This window comes from Lottia gigantea (genome assembly GCF_000327385.1).
Source record: "Lottia gigantea unplaced genomic scaffold LOTGIsca_30, whole genome shotgun sequence".
Classification (NCBI taxonomy): Eukaryota; Metazoa; Mollusca; class Gastropoda; family Lottiidae; genus Lottia; species Lottia gigantea.
Window position 1 is genome coordinate 1045232 of NW_008708987.1, and position 27327 is coordinate 1072558.

General features: G+C 32.9%; 1 protein-coding gene across 1 annotated transcript; it reads left to right on the top strand.

The window, feature by feature from the left end:
* Positions 1-4244: 4244 nt before the first annotated feature.
* On the top strand, positions 4245-18575 carry LOTGIDRAFT_118976 (hypothetical protein; the record flags this gene model as incomplete). Its single annotated transcript, XM_009057489.1, has 20 exons — positions 4245-4291; positions 7012-7081; positions 7684-7803; positions 9205-9321; positions 9648-9680; positions 9983-10035; positions 13075-13193; positions 13411-13480; positions 13766-13838; positions 14229-14296; positions 14583-14702; positions 15247-15359; positions 15723-15820; positions 16111-16185; positions 16591-16651; positions 16878-16930; positions 17244-17366; positions 17595-17646; positions 18018-18161; positions 18475-18575. 20 exons carry the CDS (start codon positions 4245-4247, stop codon positions 18573-18575), a joined length of 1710 nt encoding a protein of 569 aa, XP_009055737.1.
* Positions 18576-27327: the final 8752 nt, after the last annotated feature.

Below are 27327 nucleotides of genomic sequence, written 5' to 3' on the forward strand. Positions count from 1 at the left end.
TATACTCTAATCAAGATAACAAGATAAATAAATAACTAATAATAATTACTGATTAGTTATCTCTTTATCTTTATCCTGATTACTGAAGCCAATATCATAGTTAAAGGGACAGATGCGCCATTTCAGTAGGTTGATTTGAGTCTTGAATATATGTAAATAGTCTTCAGAAGTACTAGTGCAAACATCACAAAATTCCTTTAAAAATACTTCAAACTAGGAATTTTATGCATTATTTCTATATTTCTCTTTTCTATAATCACAGAGTAACTTAAATTGACGAGTCATTTTAACATTCAATCACAGATAATTCTGGACACACATAGATTTGAAGGCTCAAATTTTGATGGTGAGCAGTAAACACTATTACTGATTGACTTAGCTTAAAAATTCACGTTTCTTAGTCTAAAGTTTGATTGATAAAAAAAAAAATGGTGCACCAGTCCCTTTAAAGTAAGGTACCCAATACTTCAAGTGATGACCTTCATATTCAAGTCCCAGTTTGGAATGACGCATGAAGTGTTAGGAGTGAAGGATTAGCATGCCTAATGTCATGAATATATTGAAGCTAATCATACAACACACCCGTTAGAGGCTTTGATACAGTGGTTTTTATATGGACAATAATAATAAAAATGTTTTATAAAGTGTATCGAAAGGGTCAGCATATCCTGTGTCATTAGTAACTATTTTATTAACAAAGTCTAAAATTTTCCCTCGGTAAGGCTATAAGAGGATTATTATTTCAATTATTTCAAGGTAACCCAATGGTAAATGGTGTACTGTATACCCTAGGAGTACACGTAACCCTGATTCACAAAAACCTAGCGATAAGAATTTGAACTGTTAGTTTGAAATTTTACATTCAGAAATACCATACCTATGACAAAATTGATCATAAGATTTTTGCAGCTGTGTAGGACATGGCTACTCTAAGAACTATTGTCTGGTCAAAAGAATAATAAGATAACAAGGGCTGGGTATCAATTACCAAATTGAGATCAATTATCGACAGCATGCTACAGATCAATATTCGATTAAAAATCAAAATAGTTTAATTGAGAAACCCTGTAAATATTAAATTCAAAACATGCAAAAATTGTTAATTCCATGGGTATTCTGCGTCACAGAAGTATATTCTTGTCTTGATTGCTTAATATGGCTTATTGTGAGTAAGTTATGTGCTGAAGGGAATCTATGTGAAAGAGATTACTACTCGTTAACAGGTACAGTGGAGACAATGTAACTTTGACATATAATCGATTATGAAATTTGATCAAAATTATAAATTCCTAGCAACTATAATCAATTATTTAGATTATTTTACCCAGATCTAAAGATAACTATGTCCCTTAAAAGAATAACTTACCTTCATGGTCAAAAGGTCACTTCTCTTTCTGACCAAATGGGCATAGGCTTCCCATAACTCAAACAGCATGGTTAATGTTGAAGTCTTTATGTACAGTGTAGTATACTCTACTGCTATTTACATTGATAAAGTCTTGTTACATAATCTCTATACTGGCCAAACATGGCTGAAAGATAATAAAATTAGAACATGATATATAATAATTGGACTAGTATGTCAAGATCAATATTCAAAGAGACTGGATGAGAGGAGATGACCTTGATCATGACATAGCAGACGACAATCCAACTCAATGCTCACTTACCAACCCACTGTCCTAACAGACAAGAATCCAATATATAAACAAATACTAACCATCTGAACTACAAAATGAAACCCCAAATCCAAAACAACATATCGACGAAAGTTCTAGCAGACGACAATCCAACTCGCTAATGACTGAGCTATTCCACTGTACTAGCAGATGACAATCTAACTTGCTACTGACTAAACTAACCCCACTGTACTAGTAGATGACAATCCAACTCTCTACTAACTGAGCTATCCCACTGTCCTTGCAAAGGAAAATCCAACTGGCTACTGACTGAGCTTTCCCACTGTACTAGCAGATGAAAAACCTATAAAATTGTAAAGTTGAATCACCTTTGCAAAATGAACAATATGTACATGCACCTTCGCTTCAACTCACTGATTTAAAAGAGATTACCAGGTGATGTTTTCACACTTCGATGATCCAGACAGTGTTTCTTAATACATTCAAGCTAATAAGCCATGTATCTACATTATTGTCAAGTATTTTTCTTCTTAATAAACTATGCACTAAAAAAATTCTCTCCTTATGAAAGCCACTTTAAAGTCCATGGTTCCAAATTTTTGGGCGTCAATGGCACCATGGTCTCAGAAACAGGAATTGTTTTTAGCTAAGCAAATCAGTAATAGTGTTCACAGCATGCTGTCGAAATTTGATCTGTCTAATCCATGTGTGTCAAGAATTATCCACATTTGTTAAAGTTAAAAAGAAGAGTCATCTTTTCTTGAGATATTGCCTTATATAAAAAAGAAAATAAATTCCTAGTTCAAGATATTTTTAAAGGAATTATGTGATGTTTGTACATTTCTAGTACTTCTGAAGACTATTTACATGTATTCAAGACCCAAACCTTTTAAATTCTTTGACATCGCATGCATTTTCGAGTTAGTAATACAGTAACTCACTGATTAAAAAGAGATTATCAGGAGATGTTTTCTCACTTGAATGCCTCGACTGTGTTTCTTTTATCAAGCTAATTAACCATGTAGGCCTATCTATGTTATTATCATGTCAATCCATGACATGTCCTTTTTATGTCTTTTCTTTTGCATGAATTAGGCACAACAAATATTTTCTTCTACATTTTATTCAAGGAAAGATACGTTACTTTAAAATATTTGATAAAAATTCTAGGTTTTGTATGTAGACTTTTATAGACATTTTAGACAAAAGCTCAAGATTATCTCTACATGAGAATCAATGATTGGGATCAAAGTAATATTGATATAGCTAACAATATAGTCATAAATAAATCCTTCCCTAAATTAGTCAATCAAGCAAAGATTACATCATCTTACATCTAGGAAGGAAAATTATCCTTTGCAATATTTACAGTGTATGAATACTTGGACACTTGACTTGGCCTTCAATTATTATCGCAAACAAATGAAATGAATGGAGTTCTACATTCTACCTTTCTACAACTAATATGGCTAATCAAGACACCATGCAGTGTGCAATGAGGGAAATTTTCCCTCTTAGGTTTACCAGTAGTGTGGAAAAATTATCAACAAATTAACAGAATAACATGTTCACTTCCTAACATATGATGTTGTAATTTTAATCCATCAAACATCAAATCAATATATTATTCTAATGCCCACCCACGTCAAAGACTTTTCTGAACGTGTAACAAGACAAGTCATTCGATTCAGTCCGCCACACACACGGTACAGTACACCACAGGTCAAGCAAGTGAACATTCAACGAAGCCTTCGATGTTTTCCAATTCCCCATTTGTTCCCTCTATGCCACATAATAAAAAAGAAGATTCAGTTAAGCAAAATACCCAATTCGTTGATAGAAATTCAAAAAAACACAATCGATATCTTACATAGATCGGAAATCCTTCGCAAAACATGAATATTGTAAATTTCTACACAGGTTTCGTCGACATTTTGTATCACGTGATAGCTAAAAATAGGTCATGAGAAAGATTCAGACCACAGCTGAGTAAATAGTCAAATCGGACATAAACCAAATTGGACAGAATATATTGGTCATATTGACACACATCTTAAAGGGGATATATCCAAAGAGCTATATAACTTACATATTTCTATGGATATATCACAGTGGTTTTTAATGACAAAATGCCGACTAGAGGGGGAGGTCACAAAGGGGGAGGAAGCACTGCTTTGGGAAAATTTCCGCAATTCACAATTATTTTGGAAATAAAGTTGCAGTTCGAAGAGGACTAGACTTTCTCAGCTTGACTACCAGACACACCTGTATCTAATGAATAAATTGTATGTTTTAGAATTTCTACTTTTAAAATCTAGAAAGCCTTTTGACTCCTGTTGAATTTAGGTGCAAGCATATTAGTGCCTTACATATCACAGAACTTCAGTATACAGTTCCCTTTAACCCTTAGCCCCGCCTTCTGATCAATCTTGAGACTGTCACGTGATCTTGATGACTGAATCATCTATTTTAGTAACAAGTATCACATGGCATAAACAACATGGCGGAGACAGGTAGTGTTTTCATCAACAGCTGAGGATCGGAGTAAATTAACGCTTTTTAAAACCCTTGGCACTTGTGTTTCGTGTACAAAAAGGTGACAAAATGACGTCTATCAAAGTTGCAGTGAGGGTTCGCCCCATCAACCAAAGGTTTGTATAGATTTTTGCAAATTTATGTGCAAAATTTACGAACTTTGTTATCAATACGAATGAATAAAGGAAAAGTTCGGCTGTCAAAATTAAGATAAAAAAAAGGTGATAACGTTATAGGGAATAGATAAAGACAGGGAAAAAGTTCATCTATGTATGAACATTTGAGGAAAATGACATCATTTGACTGGCTGATAAAATATGTTATTCACCAAGAAATTTATTGGCTTATTGATTTTCTACCAGGTGTGCTGTTACATGGCAAGTCTGGTATTGTCAACAATACCATTCGATATGGTTACAACAATAACATATTTATCATACAAAACCCATCAATTTTCAATTTTCTAACTATACTTCATTTCTTGAAATTTATGCCTCTTTAAATATCAGCATATTTTGTAAGACTTTTCGCTCGATTATGACCAAATTTTGAAAGAAAATGGAACCTACAATCGGATATCTCCCTTGTCTGTCAATTTGCATCTTCACAATATCAAGCTATTGCGTCTTCATCTTATACCTTTACTGAAATGCCCCCACTTTCTTGTTTCTCGGTCAGCGATTTGATTGGTTTGTACACCAGCGAATACAGCTAATCGGAGCCCTCCATTCATGAGTAATTATATTTTATAGTTTATCGGCCGAGGGATGAAAATGGCTGTATCAGCTAGCGAACAATCCAATCAAAATGCTTCATTCATAAACTTCCGCGATGCAGTCAAGGTATAAGATGAAGATGTAATAGCTTGACTATTGTGACGATAGTTAGTTTATTTTATTATGAGATTTATACAATATGCCACCACAGGAGTAATTTGCATATTCACATTTTTTAACTCATCAATTATAATTATATATATCTAAAGTTTTATAACAAGCAGCGTTTCTATTAAATAAAAATTGTAGTAGGACATGCAGCAATTAATTCTATAAAACTCCTTTTATTATATATACAGTCCAATTAACACATTAGCTAGTTTTTTTGTTTTTTTATTCCTTCCCTGTTCTATGCAATGGACATTTGATGATTGCCTTGTGCACTGCTACTGTAGCTTACTACTGTAATGAGTTCAGTAGATGTAGGAAAATCTGGGTTTGTGACTGGATTTTCACAAGGCAAACACAGTTTGCATTACTAATATTATAGATTACTGAATCATATAATACACATGTAATAGAAAGAATGTATTGAATTTGGAGGAATGTTAAAGAGATTGTAAAGAGGTTTTTGTATGTGTATCGGGGACACTGATAGCATCAATTTGCACCATTCTAATTTTCATTTGTTGTACATTTTAAGGCCATATTATTCTTTTGGTATTATACTGAACCAAGCGGTCATTCGGATTTTATACCACCCCCTCCCCCCACCTGAGTATTACCAGATTTCAGTAGTCAGGAGAAAAAAAAAGAAACAAGTCAATCAATAAAATTTTGAATTATTTAAAATTTATGTAAAGTTATCATGACATAACATTAACTGTATATTGAATGGAGTATATAAGATACTTATAGATTTAACATTATTATCTATCAATAAGCTCATCTTAGGCCAATAAAAGGGAAGCTGAGGTGACTTAATAATGAGTTAAAGGCTTTTTTGCTAACCTTAAGTTCTGTGATACAAGTACAACTCCAGCCTAGGTAGAGATAATGCATTTGGATTTTTAAAACCGGTTCTCCCTGTCAGTGATACAGGTGTGCGGAACGGACATATCAAAAGTGGGTTGTCAATCGGATCAAACAATAAACTTAGGTGTATGTTAAAGATACCTCAACAGTTGAAAATCAAAAAAGATTAGGCTAATGCTGCTGTCCTGACAAAATTTCACTCATTGTACACTCAGGCTAGTCGTTCAGATAGGAACATAAACAGATGTCCCTTGTACTACAAGCTGTGCACGTTAAACATCCCTTGACAATTGAAAATCGATAAAGACTAGGCTAATCTACATTCCTTGAAAAGAAATATAGTTGCATCACTTTTGACAACCCATACAGAAATTATTATTCAGGATATTTGAACATTAATAATTGATTTCAATGAAATAGACATCATCAATATGATTTCATCAAATGCATAAAATTTCCTTAAATGGATATGAGACTATGAATATATATATGACATGATGGGTGGATATGCCGTCAATAAGCATACATGACATCATCAAATGAAAGTGACATCATCAAACACTTATGACATCGTCAATAAAATTGACATCATAAAATGAAAATGACATTATCAAACATTATGACATCGTCAATAAATTTGACATCATAAAATGAAAGTGACATCATCAAACACTTATGACATCGTCAATAAATTTGACATCATAAAATGAAAATGACATCATCAAACATTATGACATCGTCAATAAATTTGACATCATAAAATGAAAATGACATCATCAAACAGATATGACATCATTGAACACATGTAGACAACTAAAAAATTAGACAGTTTTTACTTTAAGTTTAAGAAATCTTTAACATCTTTAATCTTTTAATTGCATTAAACATCTACTAATAGTAAATCCCTTTAGCATTAATTAATAGTTAGAAGTTTGATACCCTGCTTACCAATTTTCATCATAATATCCTTGCATAATGATGTAATAGTCTGATCCTTGCGAATTTGCCTCATTGTACACTGTATTAAAACCCTCTGTATGGCATAGCAGAGCCACCGTCATTGATAATTAATATCTTTCTTACAGGGAAATAGACATGGAGAGTAAGATTATAGTTAAAATGGAGGGTGAAAAAACAACCATCAAAAATGTCAAGGTAAATAGAATTATGAAGGGGTTTTTCCCTTAAAATATTCTCTTAAAATCATGATGGAAGTTATCTTGAATGTTGTCACCCATTCTTAAAGGCTGGACATGTTAAAGGGCCTTAATCGATGGAAATAGATAAAAAAAGTAACTAATGCAGCTGTCCTGGTAATATCTCTTTCATGGCACTCCTCATGGCTTTGCCCATCTTCTTATATCAAAATCAGAGTGAGTAGCGAATGCAGCTGTCCTCGTTAAATTTTCTTCATTGCACACTGCATGATGTGTTCTCCATTTTTAAGAAGTCCAAATCAACAGGAGCTGTTCTGGTAATATCTCACTAATAGCACTCCTCATGGCTTTGCCCATCTTCTTATTTGCAAATCAGAGTGAGTAGCGAATGCAGCTGTCCTTCATTGTATGTGTTCTCCATCTTCACAAGTCCAAATCAACCGGCTAGTAGTAGAACAATTAGCTAAATGCAGCTGTCCTGGAAAAAACTTGCCCATTGTACACTGCATGGTGTTCCCATCCAAATCAACAAGGCAGTAGGGTAAGTAGTATTGTACACAGCATGTTGTTTATGATTTTCATATTGTACTTTGGTTTCAGTTACTATCTGGTGTTGATTTTGATCTGTTACGAGATCAGTTAAAACTGAAAGAATTCACGTTTGATAAATCATTTTGGTCTGCTGTTCCTAGTGATAAACATTTTGCTACACAAGAAGAGGTAAGAATATCACTGCTTTTGAGAATTGGACTATTGGACAATATTTGACTATTTTGAACACATTTTCAATATAAAACATCTTAATAAACAGCATTTTCTAATATATTCAGTAAATTTACTGAGAAAGATATCCATTGAATAATTGAAAAAGAAACAAGCTAAATATATACAGTGAATCATTGAATAATTAAAATGTAGGTTATTGAATTAACCTTGAGGTGATAAGTTTAAACAGTAATTAATCTAACAGAATAAATATAGTTTGTGACCTTACTACTTATTAATCTTTTATCAAATACTTGTTAAACAGTTTATATCAGGTGTCAATGCTTGTAGACTGCCGCATGCATTGGCCATGGAGTCAACTATTAATTAACTGGAGTAAATATAGTTTATGACCTTACTTTTACCAACTACTTGTTAAACAATTTATATCAGGTGTCAACACAAGCACTGGCAGTGGCATGAACAATAATGTTATAGTTATTGATATTTTATCACTTACTTGTTAACCAGATTTATATCCTGTGATCCTGGAAGGTATTATACTCTGTTAACAGTTAATGACCAGAAAAACTAAAGAAAAGAAACAACTATATTTTACAATGATAACTTAAGTTCGCTTTCTACTAGCTGGTCCTTGGCCAAACCTCTTGGCATTAATCTTTCCTGGATTATCCGTACCCATTTACAGCTGGTTCGACTGGAATTATGAGTGAAGATGACTTATTCAAGGTCATCAGACTTTCACATGCCCATTGAGAATTGAACCCACGTAACCAAGCAAATGACGTCATGTAAAGAACCAACGCTCTAACCGACTGTGTTATAAAACCTTTTCTCCTTTACATCAAATACTGATATCCGGTTGCTACTGTGGTTGACTCTCACACGCACTGGCCATATTTAGTGCTGACTCTTACTTAGCCTCTTTTACAGAGATATCGGGAGGAGTGATGAAAGTATGAATCGTGCAATGTAAAATTATTCTGGCTGTCTCATACTTTATTTGCAACCTGTTCCAGTGATTTTTTATGAACCTTGCTAAAGATTTTGTGAAAATCTAGTTCAAAATTGATATCAGCAATGAGCAGACCCTAAAATATGGATATGGATCCCACATTTTCCCCTCCTTCTTTAATTCTTTATTTTATTACCAATGAATTTAATTTCTATGGTAACCACAAAATTTTTATTCATTCCATATATGAGAACGATTTTTTAGAAATATTTTATGATAAGTTTCGTTTTGCAAAAAAAATTGGAAAGTGTGCACCGCAGTATTTATTTTCTATCCCCAATGTTTCCAATTACATATTTCTCTCTACCCCCAATGTTTTCCATCATTTGATTTATCCCTACCCCCAAATTTTTCAATCACATGATTTATCTCTACCCTAGGTGTTCCAGTCATTAGGAAAGGATGTAGTTACAGCAGCATACGAGGGCTACAATGTCTGTGTTTTCGCGTATGGACAAACTGGTTCAGGAAAGAGCTATACCATGATGGGAAGCCAGGTTTGTAATTTCTTAGCTATAAAATATATGTGTATTTGGGAAATGCGTGTGGGGATAGGAAGGGTGGCACAATGACAATATTTTGTCATATATCTGTTGTTTTTTGTAAGATTAAACATTTAAGATTCCACTATGGCCAATGATTCTTTGAATATTGTTAAAATAAATATTGCAGGTTTTGCGATTATAACATTATTTATAAAACGCTTAGTTTAAGTTGAAGGAAGCACAGTCAGAATCAAAATACATAATGTAGATAATATGGTTAATGACATATTAAAGCTACCATGCTAAAAATATTTTCTATTTTCTATTTGATGTTTCAGGATAATCCAGGATTTATACCAAGATTCTGTAAGGTAAGAATTACCTACTGCTTACTAATCAATACTTTCCTAAAACACTGGGTTTGGTTTTCGAAAATAGTCTAAATTTGTCTTAATCTAGTTTTGAATATTGAGCAATTACTGATGGTGCCATTTTGTTTAAAACTCTGAGATGATCAAGGAATATGACAGTACCGTTGCTCAATGAAATATTTCCAAGGTCACTTGTACATGTGTTTGAATTTGAAGAATATATTGCCAGTAGAGTTCACAATAAGCAGAATAAATTTTAAAGGAAACATTGTTCCTGAACAAAGCATTTCTTCTATTTTCAGGAATTATTTAAAAGAATGACAGACGACAGAACAAGTTATAAAACCGAGGTCAGGTACGTTGAAATTCTTTTTATATTTTTTTGATTAGATTCATAGCATCCCTGAGCCCTCCTGAGCCCTCCTGAGCCCTCCTGAGCCCTCCTGAGTCCTCCTGAGCCCTCCTGAGCCCTCCTGAGCCCTCCTGAGTCCTCCTGAGCCCTCCTGAGCCCTCCTGAGTCCTCCTGGCCCTTTCGTGATCAGACCTCTCAGTCTGTCCCATGCTCTTTTTTAGAACCTAGGTGTTCAGGACTCCTGAGCCTTACTGTGTCCTCCCAGCCCCTTGGTGATCAGACCTCTTAAGCTGCCCTTGGCTCTGTTTCTAACTTGTGTTCAGACAGACATAAGACTCCTGAGTCCTCCCAGCAGTTGGTGATCAGACCTCTTACTCTGTCCCTGGCTCTATTTCTAACCTAGGTGTTCAGACAGACATAAGACTAATATTATAGATTTTATATTAACATATGTCAACCCTGATCAACAGCAGTCACAAGATTGTTTTTGATTTTCATCTATTAATAGATCTTAAAGGGATTGTATCTTTTTAAGTTTACGTAAACAGTGATACCATCAATTCGAAACACAAGACAAGACATCTGTCTGAAAATTAGAATGGTGCATATAGAAACCATAAAAGACCCAGATACATAAAAAAAAAAAGCTAGAAAACTTCTTTTATAAGCTTTTTTATGATGTATCTATAGTAAAAACCTGGAGATCTTATTACCAGGGTTTGCAATAGTGACATCATATACTGTTAAACATTTCTATAATTGTATGAACTACAGACAACTATAGATAAGTATGATATCTTCAGTGTATTTTCCCATCCAACTGACTAGATGCCTTTGTGAATTAGATATTTGATATATGTTGTATGTTACACACAGAACTAACTTTATTGTCTCATCAAAACAACTGGATATGTTTTTGATTTAGGCCCTCTGCCAATAATATAGCTGTATAGAATGATTAGATACTTTGTTTTTATCAGCCTTTACCACCATAAAAAATAGATCTGATATGTGTGGTAGTTTATTGAAAGATAACAGGCTGTAGCCCACAGGGCTTGGTTTATTGTCCCATCCCATGATATTTGTTCTGATAGCATCGATTTACAGGATGTGTAGGTCTTGCAATTCCACTAAAACTACCGCGGTAAGCATAAAAGGACAGGAATCACAGACATCTGTTGGAAAACATACGATATGTGTGATATTTATCAATAGGTTAAGTATAATATAATGATTGAAAGTTATGATAAAAATAAATGATTTTATGTCACGAACATCAAGGTGATATGGTGACATCTGGTTCTATCAGATCACAAACAAACAATCATATAGTTTACATTCAAATCTCTAATATTACTAGTACTCTCTATAGTTATATATTATATAATCAGTAATAGTATTCACAGCTCACAGTCCAAATTTTAGCCGTCAATACAATTGATATATTGAGCACTATTTTAACAGTGGTATTTCTATATCACTCTACAATTGATGTATTGAGCACCATTTTAACAGTAGTATTTCTATGTCACTCTACAATTGATGTATTGAGCACTATGTTAACAGTGGTATTTCTATATCACTCTACAATTGATGTATTGAGCACCATTTTAACAGTAGTATTTCTATATCACTCTACAATTGATGTATTGAGCACTATTTTAACAGTAGTATTTCTATGTCACTCTACAATTGATGTATTGAGCACTATGTTAACAGTGGTATTTCTATATCATTCTACAATTGATGTATTGAGCACTATTTTTACAGTGGTATTTCTATATTGCTCTACAATTGATGTATTGAGCACTATTTTAACAGTGGTATTTCTATATCATTCTACAATTGATGTATTGAGCACTATTTTAACAGTGGTATTTCTATATCATTCTACAATTGATGTATTGAGCACTATTTTAACAGTGGTATTTCTATATTGCTCTACAATTGATGTATTGAGCACTATTTTAACAGTGGTATTTCTATATCATTCTACAATTGATGTATTGAGCACTATTTTAACAGTGGTATTTGTATATCATTCTACAATTGATGTATTGAGCACTATTTTAACAGTGGTATTTCTATATTGCTCTACAATTGATGTATTGAGCACTATTTTAACAGTGGTATTTCTATATTGCTCTACAATTGATGTATTGAGCACCATTTTAACAGTGGTATTTCTATATCATTCTACAATTGATATATTGAGCACTATTTTAACAGTTGTATTTCTATATCACTCTACAATTGATGTATTGAGCACTATTTTAACAGTGGTATTTCTATATCACTCTACAATTGATGTATTGAGCACTATTTTAACAGTGGTATTTCTATATAGCTCTACAAGTGAGATATTGAGCACTATTTTAACAGTAATATTTCTACATCGCTCTACAATTAATTGATGAGCACTATTTTAACAGTGGTATTTCTATATCATAATGGTATGATACATGTATGCTATGATACATGTATGCTATGATATGTGTATGCTATGATAAGTGTATGCTATGATAAGTGTATGCTATGATACGTGTATGCTGTGATATATGTATGCTATGATACATGTATGCTATGATACGTGTATGCTGTGATACATGTATGCTATGATACATGTATCCTGTGATACATGTATGCTATGATACATGTATGCTATGATACATGTATGCTATGATACGTGTATGCTATGATACATGTATGCTATGATACATGTATCCTATGATACATGTATGCTATGATACGTGTATGCTATGATACGTGTATGCTATGATACGTGTATGCTATGATACGTGTATGCTATGATACCTGTATGCTGTGATACCTGTATGCTGTGATACATGTATGCTATGATACCTGTATGCTATGATACCTGTATGCTATGATACCTGTATGCTATGATACCTGTATCATAGCATGTTGTAATGCAATGTATCCATTCATGAATTCTTTTTGCCAGCACCATTTTAATGGGTGTGTGCAAGTTTGTGTTGGTGTCGTATGTTATCTATGAATATATATATTGTTATATTATAGTTATTTAGAAATCTACAATGAAAAGGTACGAGATTTATTAAAGATACAAACTCCTAGTAGTCAAATTGTACATAGTTTACGTGTTAGAGAACATCCTAAAGATGGACCTTATGTACAAGGTGAGTAATCAAATCAACTTTAAATTTCACTCTTATTAACAGTTGTTTCCCTTGCCTTTAACTTCAGAATTTTTTTAATTCTTTTTGTGCAACTGATCTTTGCTTCTCTTCACTTCACTTCCATTGGATGAATCTTTTTATAACGGAAAGTGTTAGTGTTTATAAATAACTAGTACAATATTTTGATTATATTTTTAAAATTCTCTGTTTATTTCAGATTTATCAAAACATACTGTGATAAGACATGAAGATATACAACAAATGATAGAGAAGGGAAATTTAAACAGGTAATCAACTTGCAATACTATATCAATTAGTATTCTTACTGCTTACATAGTGGCAGTGGAATAACTCAGTCATTAGGGAGTTGTATTGTCTGTCTTCTAGGCGATTAGGTGCCATGGGTTTGAGTCTTCCTCAGGGTAAGAAAAATACTGTGCCAGTGCCTCCACGAGTTGGCCCATTGATGGCTTTCACCCCCTAAATTTTCCAGCCAACCTTTGCCCAGATTTACATAATCACCATAGAGTGACAGTTTATTGTTTGAATAATGAATGGCAATTTTGTTTCAGAACTACAGCGTCTACCTTGATGAATGATGTGAGTAGTAGATCACATGCTATCTATACTATTCTATTTACACAGGTAAGTCATCTCCTCTTCTACCACCAATCTATAATATTAACATTTCTACTATCACTTCCTTCAATGAACCAGTTAAGCCAATTGGCATTTATTTTTTAATAAACTGTAGTTTGTCACATGACAATATGGTGTCTCATAGCAAAACAATGACTCAATCAAAGATTTGTGGCAAATTAAAATAACAGCTCCTATACAATAATGAAGTTAGATGGAAAAGAAACTTTGTCATTAAATCAGTTTTTCACCTAAACAATTGCATTTACGCATCAATGATGCTTTGAGACCAATGTTTAGTTTGTATTTGAATCCCCCAAAAAATTACAATATATCCACAATCATGATGTAGAACTAGTAGTGTATGTTCTATATAATATAATATGTTGATTATAGGCAGGATATATTGATAATATGCCAAGTGAAAAACATAGTAAGATACATCTGGTGGATCTGGCTGGCAGGTAGGTGAATTTCCCTCATTGCACATTGACAGGTTAACAAAAATAGTGAGCAAAAGTGTTATGGTTCACTCAAATATGATCTGAAATTCGCTTTGATTGTATATGAAAGTAGACCCAGTGTTGGATTTACCAACAAGCTTACTTTACGTCCTAAATTCTATATTTGATCTAAAGCAAGTTTTTGGAAAATAGGCGTCTGCCAAGCTAGAAATGTGATATGAAATGTATATGATTTTGTATTGTTATATTCACTATTATAAGTTGTTATTCTATTGTCTGATTGCAGTGAGAGAGCTGATGCTACTGGTGCCAGTGGACTAAGATTAAAGGAGAGTGGAAGTATCAATAAATCATTGGTAACACTGGGCAATGTTATCTCTACACTAGGTATGTTTACAGTATATTTGTGAGTATAATGAACAGTTTTTTTAACCTCAAGTTTACATCTACTTAAGTAAGATGAAGCTGTGAATTAGAAGATATAACCAAGCCACTATTACATTATTATGGTGTCACACATTTTTTACCTAAAGTTGACACGTAGGCGTAAGTAAGATGAAGCTGTGAATAAGAAGATATAACCAAGCCACTATTACATTATTATGGTGTCACACATTTTTTACCTAAAGTTGACACGTAGGCGTAAGTAAGGTGAAGCTGTTTTATATGCCATATCACACAGTATTATTGTGTCTGGGTTTTGCCAACTTGTTTATTGATTTGTCAATAGAGGTCCATGTTACATTTGTTCAGATTTTCTCAAGAGCAAGAAGTGGTGTGCAGTATATTTGCAATTATACAGTATTTCCATTTATTTGATAGATGGAAATTGACGGCTATCTGAGAGATCATTATTATCAATTATCTTACTGAAATATCTTACTCAAAAATATAAGAGAAGGAATACAGATATGACATGTATCCATTTTGAATTAATTTCTAGCTGAAAGTTGTGAGAATGATGGAAAAAGAAGAAATATATTTATACCATACCGAGACTCTGTTTTAACATGGCTACTTAAAGATAGTCTGGGAGGAAACGCTAAAACTATTATGATAGCTAGTAAGTAGAGATATAGATATCAGGACAGGTTTTAATATCAATACATACATCACACGTCTGCCACTGTGAAATTTGGGGCAGTGAAATCTGAGTTTGAAGCTTACTTGCTAACCTTAAGGTTCGGGGTTCAATCCTGACATAGGTCAAGATAATACTTTCTGATTTGAAAACCAATTTGCCTTTGTCTATTGACATTGTGTCAAGTTGTTTTGTTAGGACAATAAACAAATATGTATTGTAAAAAGATCCTGTTACAGTTGGATCTGGCCCAGCTGGATTTTTTGGAAGTTTGTGACATGTTTTAACAGTTTCAGATGAGATTCTGTCGATTAATATTCCAAATACTATTGTCTATCTTTCTAGCAATATCACCAGCTGATGTGAACTATTCTGAAACATTAAGTACATTACGTTATGCCAACCGAGCCAAAAATATTATCAATAGACCTACTATTAATGAAGTAAGTATTACTTTGTTCATTGATTCAAAATATCATATCATTTCCTGGTTACTTTTTAAATACCTAGATAATGCTACCTCTTTAAGACAATGTGCTAGCCTTCACCTCACCGCTATTGAAATTGAAAGTACCCTGGTTCACTTTGTATAATGTTGAATGAGACTGAAAATTAACCAATCAAAACGGCTGTTTTCAAAGGGTAGCACCTACTCATGTATTATTTTTAAGTTTTGCCACGTGCCGTATTAAAAAAACGTGATGTATTTATTAAAACTGGATTGTATTTTAAGGATGCTAATGTTAGATTGATTAGAGAACTAAGAGAAGAGATAGCTAGATTAAAAGCACTATTAGGAAGTGGTCAGGTATGTCTTAAAGAAAATTTCATTAAGAAAGGCTATTCTTAGACTGTTAATAGCATTTGTTTTTCCAATTTATCATACAACAGAAGTGTCCAGATTCATCTCGCCAGTCAACACATAGAACATGTTATGTAATGAGTTGCCATAATTAAATATTTCCCAAGCCTTGATATACCGTATATTTCCGAATATAATGCGCACCCGTGTATAATACGCACCCCTTCCTTTTCCCATTATGGCATTTACAACAATCTTCTGGGATGGGAAGGTCCATGTAAAACATGTTCTGATATTACAGTATTTCTACTACGCTTGAGCATTTGTTTCCACAAGCCAAAACAGTTGACCAAGATACAAGATTAGGAATATGTGGTATAGCTATAAAGTATTATGAAATTTATTTTTCAGGATATGATAACTTCACCAAAAGTACAAGAAAAACTTCATGAGAATGAGGCTAGGGTAAGTTGTTATATTGAAAATGTTAATTTAGCAGTGCATGCTGAAGTAAAAAAGCCATATATTGTTGGTTTGGCAGTAATCAATATTCTTTGGTAATTCTTTTTAATTCAAATCAGAAAAATCTAATTCACTTCTTATCTCCAAGAAAAAAAAAGATACCATCATTTGCTTGGAGACTGACTAAACCAAAGATTAATTAATAAGTTTACACTCTTGTATATTTCAGATAAAAGTATTAACTGAAGAATGGGCTGGTAAATGGAAAGAAACAGCCAACATTTTACAGGTAGGGGTCTATCCACTTTTCACTGAGATTAAGTCTAAGCACCAGTGTTTCATATATCGCTTTTAAATGTCTTAAAGTGGATGAAATAGATCTCAATTAAATCAGATACCTAGCTCTTCATCTTTTGTTACCCTTTTAACACTAATGGCTACTTATCTGTTTCATAATTTCAATATATATACCTAGGTGACCATGTGATCTAACATATTATTGACGTTGTACGCTATTAGTCAGATTACTTTAGTGTTTTTTGAAAGACTGATATGGAAGCTTAGCATAGAAAATAACACTGTTTATTTATATATTTTTATAGGAACAGTCTAACCTAGGGTTACGTAAAGAAGGTGTGGGTATCGTGCTAGATTCTAGTCTACCACATTTAATAGGTATAGATGATGATAGATTGAGTACTGGTGTTATGTTATATCACTTGAAGGTCAGTTTTACTCCCCTCTATTGTTGATACATGTGTCTGATTCTCTGAATATATTTTTTGTTCCTTTGCAATTGATCTAGTTGAGAAAAAAGCATTTTTTATATGGATCCAGATGGTCCTTGGTCAGACCTCTTGTCATTGGAACTGTTCCTGGATTATCTGTACCTATTTACATTTGGGCCTACTGGAATAATGAGATAATTCAGATATCAATATTCGTATTTCTAGGAAGGTGTAACAACACTGGGTATTGCTGATGAGGCAGAAACACCTGATATCAGTAAGTCCTGTCAATTTCAACTATAACTCTATTATGACTGTTCGGATAACAGGCATGTTTTCCTAAGAATAGATTGATGGGCCAGGTTGGTCAGCTGGATATTTTTGACTTATGTTAACATTAAATTTGAGAGAGTGTCGAGTGCATTTAACTTGTCGTCAGCTATCTAGTAATCACGATATCTTTACCCTTTTTACTGTAACAGTAACTGTATTATAGAAAATTACTGTTAATCTGTTGATACAGTTGGACAATGTTCTTAATACCTTATTTGTATTATCAGCAATAACACAGTTTGAAAACAAATCCAAAAAATCCCATTTTCATTTACAAACTTGTTCCAAATCAGATCTACTATATTTCTATTAAAGCACTAAGTGGACCAGGTATACTCAATGATCATTGTATGATAGAATATGAGAATGGTGTAGTCACTTTAATTCCTAAGAATGATGCTGTATGTGCTGTTAATGGTACCAATATCACAGAATCAACCAGACTACAGCAAGGTGCTTGTTTTTTGTTTTTTTATAAATGAAAATTTTGTTTGCAATAATAGTCTCTGCCTATCATTCCAATTAGCCCAGTGGGTCCCTCTTATAAACAGTTTTGCCTTTTTTGTTTGGTATTAAAGTTTAAAATTAATGCTCAATTTTCAAGAAATGACTTATCATAGTATTATCATTATAGGTCTATAGGGTATTAAAGCTTATTAGTTTACCTTTTAGAATGATGCCTTGAATTTCTTAAACATAAAACTACTGTTTGATAGATTTTGAAAACATTGTTTTATATATTTGAAAGTTGAATACTTTGATGTTACAGGAGCTGTTATATTACTAGGAAGAACTAATATGTTTAGGTTTAATAACCCAGCTGAAGCTGCTAAGATGAAAAAGGAGTTTAGCAAGGTAAGAAATCTTTCTTGACCTCTATTGTTGACAGCCATTTCTGTCTGTCTAATGTCATTGCCATAGAAACTTTGCTGACATTCACACAGTCATGTTCTTTTCCCAACTTTACAGCAACTTCCTTGAACAGTAAAAATGCTCAAGGGACTATCAAATTTAAGTTTTTCATCCAATCGTTGTTAACTAAAGTTTCTATTAATAGAAAAATTATTTATTAAGAATTTCTCAATCATGTGACTCTTTGGAATTTGGACTGACAGCTTTTATTGAAGTAAGTTAGTTCCCACCACCCACTTCTTAATCACAGTTAAATATTATCTAATCTATTAATCTTATGATCTAACTATTACATAGGAATGAAAAACCTTAATTTTAATTCAGATATATTGTTGTATTTCAGTCTAGTTCTAATCTTAGTGTATTATCAGAATCTAGAACGTCATTACTGACTCGATCGTTAACTGATATTTATAAATCATCTGATAACTTATACAGATCTGTAGATAATATCTCCTTTATGACACTAGGGTAAGTCTAAAGTTTGGATACCTTTATAACTTTTCCATGCAAATAGTCAAGCCTTTTATAACTCCAATATTGCAAAAGCTTCAATATTTAAAGGCCTTTGTAATATTGACGTCATAAAACACTTAGTTTTAATGGACTTGCAATAACCACAGACTTCTGACTGCAAATTAAAAAGCTTTCAGTGTTCCATATACACATAAAAAGTTGAGAAAACTTTTTCACAATCCTCTTAAGTGAATAAATTGCCACATTTTGAGATTGAATCTTCTTTTATTAAGCTTTATGTTTACAATGATCACAGGTGTTTTTAAAGTTATCGATATCCACTTATTTGTGTCCAGTTATTTGGAGTTGATCAAATGCAATCCAAATAACAAAGCCTGTTGTTGAATAAGAAACTGAAATGTATAGGAACAGTTTCTGACATTTAGGCTGTTGTTGTTATAACACTACAAATAATCTGTTTGTTTTTTTCCTATCAGTGATATTGAGATGACTCATAGAGAAAATGTAGAAAAGCTGGAAATAAAAAGGTATGGAGAGTGTTTTTATATGCTTTCTTTAAAATAGTTTACCGACTATAGTCGATTTTATAACTTTTATTCCCTATGAGTATTTGATAATAAACCGAGATCCTGTATGCTCAAACTGTATGCTAAAGGTTATGGGCTAAAGGCTAAAATCCCTCAACAGTTGGAAATCGAAAAAGAATAGGCTAATGCCACTGTATTGACAGAATTTGTCCACATTACTCTAAACAGGTGAAGAAAAGGTTAAAAGTAGGACGTAAGACTGTTTTTTTAGTTCATTTCTTTTCTGTGCTAGTGACTTAATTTTTAATTGACCGTAATGGCTTATCAGTTTAGTTATTTAATCTATTCAGGAACAATATCGAGCAGTTAGAACAAGCGTATAAAGATGCTGAAATAGAAAGACAATTGAGGTTGGAGGCTATGGAGGAAGAAATACTCTCCAAACAAAGATGTCTGTCTATACTTAGTGAGGAGATAGAATGTTTGAGATTGTCAATAGCTGAGGTTTGTTATATACTGTTTTATTGGGTATCAGTCAGTCATTTAGAGCGTTGAAATTTCTGCGTAACGTCATATATACTGTTAAATATCAGTGAGCAAAGTCATTTAGGGCGCTGAAATTGTTACATGACATCATTTGCTTGGTCATGCAAATAAATGATGGTCATGGGTTCTGATCTTGGTAGGCATGTGAAAGTCTAGTGACCTAGAATAAATCATCTATCTTCATTATTCCAAATGAGCCAGCTGTAAATGGGTACGGATAATTTGGGAAAAATCAATGCCAAGAGGTTTGGTCAAGGTGTAGCTGGTAGATAGGATTCTAAATGAACCAAAGATGTTATCCTTGTAGAATATAGTTGTTTCTTTCTTTGTATGTCCCCAAGCTTTAATTGTTTGAATCACTGCAGCCACTAGCCAAATAATTTTGCCACAAAAGGCCCCCCGAATTTTAACCTGTCTGTTTTATTTGTAGAGTCCACTAGGAGAATATGGACCGAAGACATTACAAGATACCATCATATTCCTAGAGAACCAAGAACAAACTAAGTTAGAGTCGACTCACAGATTGAAGTCAAAATTACAGCAGGTATTATTTAAGCCATTTTCACGGTTTATTTGAGCCTGTAATAGATGTAATGGGTCTTCAGTAGTACAAGAACTGTATGACAATTGCATAATCCCATCAAATATACCTCTTATACATCTCAAATAGAAATTTCACTCTTAATTTTCATCTTCATTGGTTTATTCTTTGCCTGAATATTGTTATGAAACCCGCCTCAATGAAGTTTATATATTTGTTCAGGAATTTTATACCTATAGAGATCAAGGTTTAATATTTTTGTATAATATTTTGACAGGAAATAAAAGAGTTAGAAGATAATTTTAGTGAAGAGAAAGAGAAATACGAAGGAAGATTAAATGATTATGATAAACAAGAGCTGAATAAACAAACAGAAATCAATCAAATTGAAGATGATTATAATTTAAATAAAGATATGAATAATCAACTTAAAGCTCAGGTATTATATAATTGTGAATATAACGCTCACCTTCTTACCCTAGAGAAAATCTGGAATATACTCTGTCATTGTAAATAATAACAAGTTTCTACAGATTTGAAAGGGTCTAGTGCTGTAAACAGGTACAGAAAGTAGGATGAATATCAACATTTCATCATATTTCATTTTGCACCTGTCTCCTCCCAAATTTGAGAGTTATAAATCAGACCACTGACTTTTAGTATGCCGTCTTAAAGTTGATTAGTACCCATGTTTCCGATGGTTTTACTCTCATCTGTGCCGCAATATGCATAATGGGCATTTTTTCATACAAATTGGTTAATTTTCAGGAAATGGAGAGAGTGAGAATCGAGAAACAGAATTTGGAAATTCTAAAACAAACTTTACAAACAGCTAACGAACAATTTCTGATTGAAAATCCAGAATATAAACAAAAATTAGACGCCATTGATGAGAAAGAAAAACAGCTGAAAATGAGAAATTCAGAAGTTGATAAAGAGAATAACACAAAATGGAAAGTTTGGTTGGATGAAATCAACGACGACAATCATCAGCTTGAAGAGGCGTGGAAAGATCTGGAAGAAAATGAAGAACAGTTACGTGAGAAATTGGCGGGAAACATATCAGAAAGTGAAAAACAGACGTTGCTTCTTGAAAAGCAGGAATTAGAAGAGGCTCGCGATCTACTAAAAATTGAAGAAGACAAAATTACGCTGAAAGAAAAAGAAATGTTGGATTTGATGGAGAAGGAAATGGATTCATGGGAACGAAAAAAATTGTCAGAATTCGACGCCGTTTATAAAGAAAGAGCTGCTTTAAAAGATTCCAAATCTCCAGAAATTCTGACATTAGAAAGCGAAATTAAGATTAAGACGAAAATGCTTCAAAAAAGCGAATCGAAAGTGTTGGAATATAATCAAGACAATATGAGGCACGAGAAGCAGTACGCCGAAAGTTCAAGTAACGCTCAAGATGAACTCTCTATGATTAGAGGTGAAAAAGAGAAAGTTATGCGGAGTCTAACACGAGAAGAAGAAGAAACTAATAGAACTATAGCTGATCTTACTGTTAAACTGGATTGTATTGAAGATGATACTCAGGTGGAGTTGAATACTCTACGCGAAGAAAAACAAAGGTGGGTGAATATTATTTGGAGATTTTATTCAGAAACAGCTTTATGAGTTCATGACTCCTTCTTTTAAATAATGCCATTCGTTGTGGTAAACTGATGATGGCTGTTGTAGGATTGCTTATTGGTTTCTGCAGTTGGTCTATGGATCTTGTCTTATGTAATAGATAGCGCTCGGTGAGTGAGTTCTGAAAGGATTCTGTCTGTTACAATTCTAGGCGTCAATCAAATGGTGTAGAACTGGATATGTCACATTCAAAATTGACCCTTCGTTTTGTCGGCCATTTTGAATTCTCTCTACACATGTTTTTCTGAACCTGTACCAATTTGCTTTTCTCGAATTTCGGTTGATTCTATGAATCCCAAGCCATCAAGACAGTAATGAGAGTTTTCTCTGTGATTTATTTAGGCTACTAGAAATAAAGAAAGAGAGAAATGGAACTAGTATGTTAAGCAGTGAAGATATAAGTTATAGTAATACTGGTCTAGAATTACAAGAAGAACAGGTCAAATTACAAACACAAATGGAGGTAGGAAAGTCTTGTTCATCTCCAATATCTATCTAAACTTGAAAAGGGTTATATCTAAAGTAGTTTTTACAGAAACAATTGTTATTATCACTCTCGGACAAACCCTCTCGATAATTCTTAAAAATCGTTCAAGAGATTGTGTTTTTTTTTGCTTATACAGTAGGAACTGTATTAGGATACCACTCAAGGGATTAAGTATTGGGTCAAAATAAACACCAAAACTATTTTGTTTTGATTGCCAATAATTGAATTAATCTTTTGAGGATTAGTAAATTACCAAAAAACATTACTCTCTTTTAATCTCACCTGTATGTGAAACCATGTGACGGACATAACGAAAACTGTTATGATTTCTTAATTAATTCATTTTGCTTTCCTGGAAGTTTTAATATATGGTGGCTGGTCTTGTACCGCTGGTCGCTGGTCTCGTAATGAAAGTGGTTGCTTATCAGTCGTTGATTATATTGTAAATTTGTTGGGGTCGTTCTTGAGAATGCCTCAATCCTTTTCTAACTTTCATTAATTAATGTTACAGGATTTAGAGTCGACTAAACAGTTACTAGATCAAGCTAAACGAGATATTGATAATAAACAGAGACAGTTCAGTGAAGAGCGTGATATGGAATTAGATAGAATCGAGTTTGAAAAACTTAAATTACAGGAAATGGAGAAACAAGACAGGTTAGCTTCAGGCATTTTTTCTTCAAAATATGAGGAAAAGAATAAATCTTGCTTGTCACATCTCCCTTGATTGCCAAAGGGATCATAAGATTTTGTGAAACGATGTACAGGTGTTTTGTACCAGCTGAAAAAATTATGATTAAGATCAGAACAAGTTGACTGTCCAAACATAGAATAATAGAAGGTTTTCGAAAAAAGATAAGTCATCCCTGAATTTCCGTATTATTTCTGACTGTCTCTCCTGTGCTGTAATTTTAACAACAGTGTTCTGTTTCAGAATTAACAGTATGGTAGAACAGGAAGTTAAAAGAAGAGTTTTTGAAGAGAAGTTAGAAAGAGACCGACAGCGTAAACAGGAACGAGAACGTGATAAAGCTGAACGAGATCAAGAGATGCAGAGATTGAAATTAGCTCACGCCAGAGAAATCAGACGTCTGAAATCTAAACTTGCTGTCAAGTAAGGCTTACATTATATTATATATTGTATAATTATGGATATGATGTGCACCATTCTTTCTCTCCAGTAAATCAATGCGATGCACAAGAGACTTAATCTTTCTTTGGACAATTGACTTTGTCAGTCTTTTTTTTTTAGACTCATATTATTTTTGTTAATGTAATTGTATTAGGAGTTGTTTAGGTATTTGTTTGTTTTCTCTTTGTGAGTATTTGAGTACAGCAGTTTTTTTTTGTAAATTAAATAAAACATTAAAAGATCTTTATGATATCAAACCCAAAATAGCCATGTAGTCGGGTAACCATGACTTTTTTTTTTACAGAAATCGATCCTCGAGTCAGTCTAATCCATATGCAAACACAGTTATGGTAAGTCTGAGTTATAATAACTTCTGAATTTTCAGAACAGATTGAAAAAGAGAAACCTGAAGTGCTGCAGGCTGTGCATATCCAAATTTCTTGACAATCCGGACTGGAAAAACGAGTTGACAAGACAGTATTAGCATTCTGGTGTAACATACACCACCCTCCCTATTAATTGTTAAAAGAAGTAGTGGTAGGGATTAACAGTAGACAACAGAAGTACTGGCCCTGGCATCAGAATTTTTGGAAACGCAGGATAATTTTATCCAATTTTTTTTATTTTCTAGGTCAATGCCTTAAACGAGAAAAGAAGAAATGTAAGTATAAAATTGTTTAGATTGATAAAATCTTAAAACATCTCCCATACCAAATTGAAGTAGAATAAGTAGTGCTTAGGCACCACAATTTAGAATATTCCACAAGGTAAGAAAGTTCTGATGCTATGGCCAGCACTTTTAAGAGTCTGTCAGATGTTTGCTTTCATCCCAAAGTAAAGGTAGGGCAAAGTTGTCTTTTCCTGGGGCATAATTTTTGAAAACTAAGATTTTAAAGCATACAGTAATCTGATTGGATAACAAAACTAAATTTACAATCGATTTTAGTGATTGACCAATCAGATGACTGGACCACTAAAATCATCTTAAGTAAAGTTTTCGAGAATAAGTCCTCAGTAAATGTTTCAGAATATAAGATTATATGAGTTGTTATTGTTACAGTCTAGCAGTAGTTCATGTGGGAGTTTATCTGGACCTCCTCCTAAACCTAAAGTTTCCATACCAAGTTATATTCTTAGAAAGGGAGCTAATTCACATCATGAATATGAAGTTAAGGTAAGCTTATCCAGCACTTTTGTAAGTAGGTGATAAATGAAAGATAGAAAGAAACTAGCATTTTTTACAAGGATATCAAGGATCCTGTCTACCTGCAGCCCTGTCGCCAGGAATGAATTGGTGCTGGGGTCTACCTGCCAGTCCTGAATTGAACTTTCATCTATCAATACCACATATCAGGCTAAAACAGGGCTGTAACTAGGGTCTTTTTTCAATGAGGCAAAGATTCTGTTGTCTTTCATTACCAGGCTTTTAGTAAACCACCTTTATCATAGATGTCAAATAAAATATTTAGAGGATGTAATATTTATTTTTATCATTTTTCATCCAAATGTGTTCTTTTATATTATTCTTATTTTTCGTCAAATTCGGCAGTATTTAATTACAGATAATGTTAGGAGATGAATCATGGTCTGTATTTAGAAGATACAGTAGATTTCGAGAAATGCATTTCAGTCTTCTTAAAAAATACCCAGAGGTTAGTAAAAACCAAATACCATTCTTAATATAACATATACCATATAATTCTGAGTATAATACGCACCTGTTATAATGCTCTTGTATATGTACACAATGTGTTAAACTGTTGAGAAATAAATTCTGCCCTGATTGATTATCAAGGTAGCTTTGCTTGGACATCTTTGACAAATATATGGTTTTGAACATAATAAAATAATCTGCATAGATTTATCAAAAAAGTTCAGGTAAAGTGCTGTAAATATAGCTTTTTGTTGAAAATTATCTTACCACTGATGATTGTTTTTGAGAGAGTCAACTTTAAAAACTGCCAGTAAATGTTTATTATAGTCCAAGAATTTTGGTATTTTCAGATGAATTTATTAGTTTTCCCTCCACGTAAATTGTTTCACAGATTAGAAAAAGTTGTAAAAGAAAGGCAGAAACAGTTAGAGGTAAAATTTTCTGTTTAATTTTATGTCTGTTTTGTCTACAATTTATACTTCTGTGTTAGATATTAGGGGAGAGAGCAGACACAGGGCCAACTCTCGAAAGCACTGGCACAGGCATCAGAAATTTTCTTTGTTAGTGTTTAGGTGAAATGAGAATTTAACTCATAGAAAGCACAGGCCTAGGTCCGAAGCAAGGACTATTCATTTACAAGTGCTGGTTAGTTAAGTAATGTTTTGTTAGTTATAACAATGATAAAAAATTAGTTTTGGTGGTACAGACTTGTCCTGTGGTGTAAATGTTATATATCTATATCTTAGTGTATTTATTGATTATAAAAAGAAATATTTGTATACTCTGTAAATGGATATAAAAATTTCATTTTTTTTTCAGGAGTATATACAACATTTAATGGAATTGTGCCTTCGATTAGAAAACTGTCCTCTACATCCTTCCAAAAACAAATACCTATCACGTCACATTATCGGTGAATTCGACCCGTTCTTTAAGAAGGGGATATATGAAGTGTCTAAATACGACACGACTTGAAATAGATTTATTTATAAACTGTGTTTTTAATGTATTAAGTTTTCATATTTTTATAGTGCTTTTTATTTGTCAAACTTTTTTCTCAGCTAGTGGATTTAGGGTCGGCAATCAGTACTTTATTTTCTGTTTGATGAGTTATAGACTGAATACAGCTTGATTGATATATATACAGCTTGATTGATATATATACAGCTTGATTGATATATATACAGCTTGATTGATATATATAAAGGTGATAATGGTTATCAATCTCTAGGAGAGACCAGGGGCCTTATAGTGAAAATAACTAGAATAAAAACATCTTTGATTTAAAGAGATTGTAAAGAGATTTTCAAGATTTTTTGTGTGTATCAGGGAAACTGATAGCATCAATTTCCACCATTCCAATGTCCAATGTCCCCAAACCACATACAAAATTTATAAATCCTCTTTACAATCCCTTTAACGATATATAGTAATTTGATTGGTTAAAAAAAATTGAATTTTAAATCAATTTTAGCTTTTGACTAATGAAATGAATACAATTGGTCCTAATTAAAGCCTCGTGTTTTTTATCACAAATAGTCAACTTGAACAAGATTCTATTTCAAACATTTTCGTTTGCATAAAGGTACAAGACTAGGAAATAAAGATACCTTTTGCACTTTCGACCATTAGTCAATTGTTTGTTCTACTCCTCATGAAAAATTCTAGCCCATAATTTGAACTATCTGTTTTAAGATATATTTAGTCTATTATA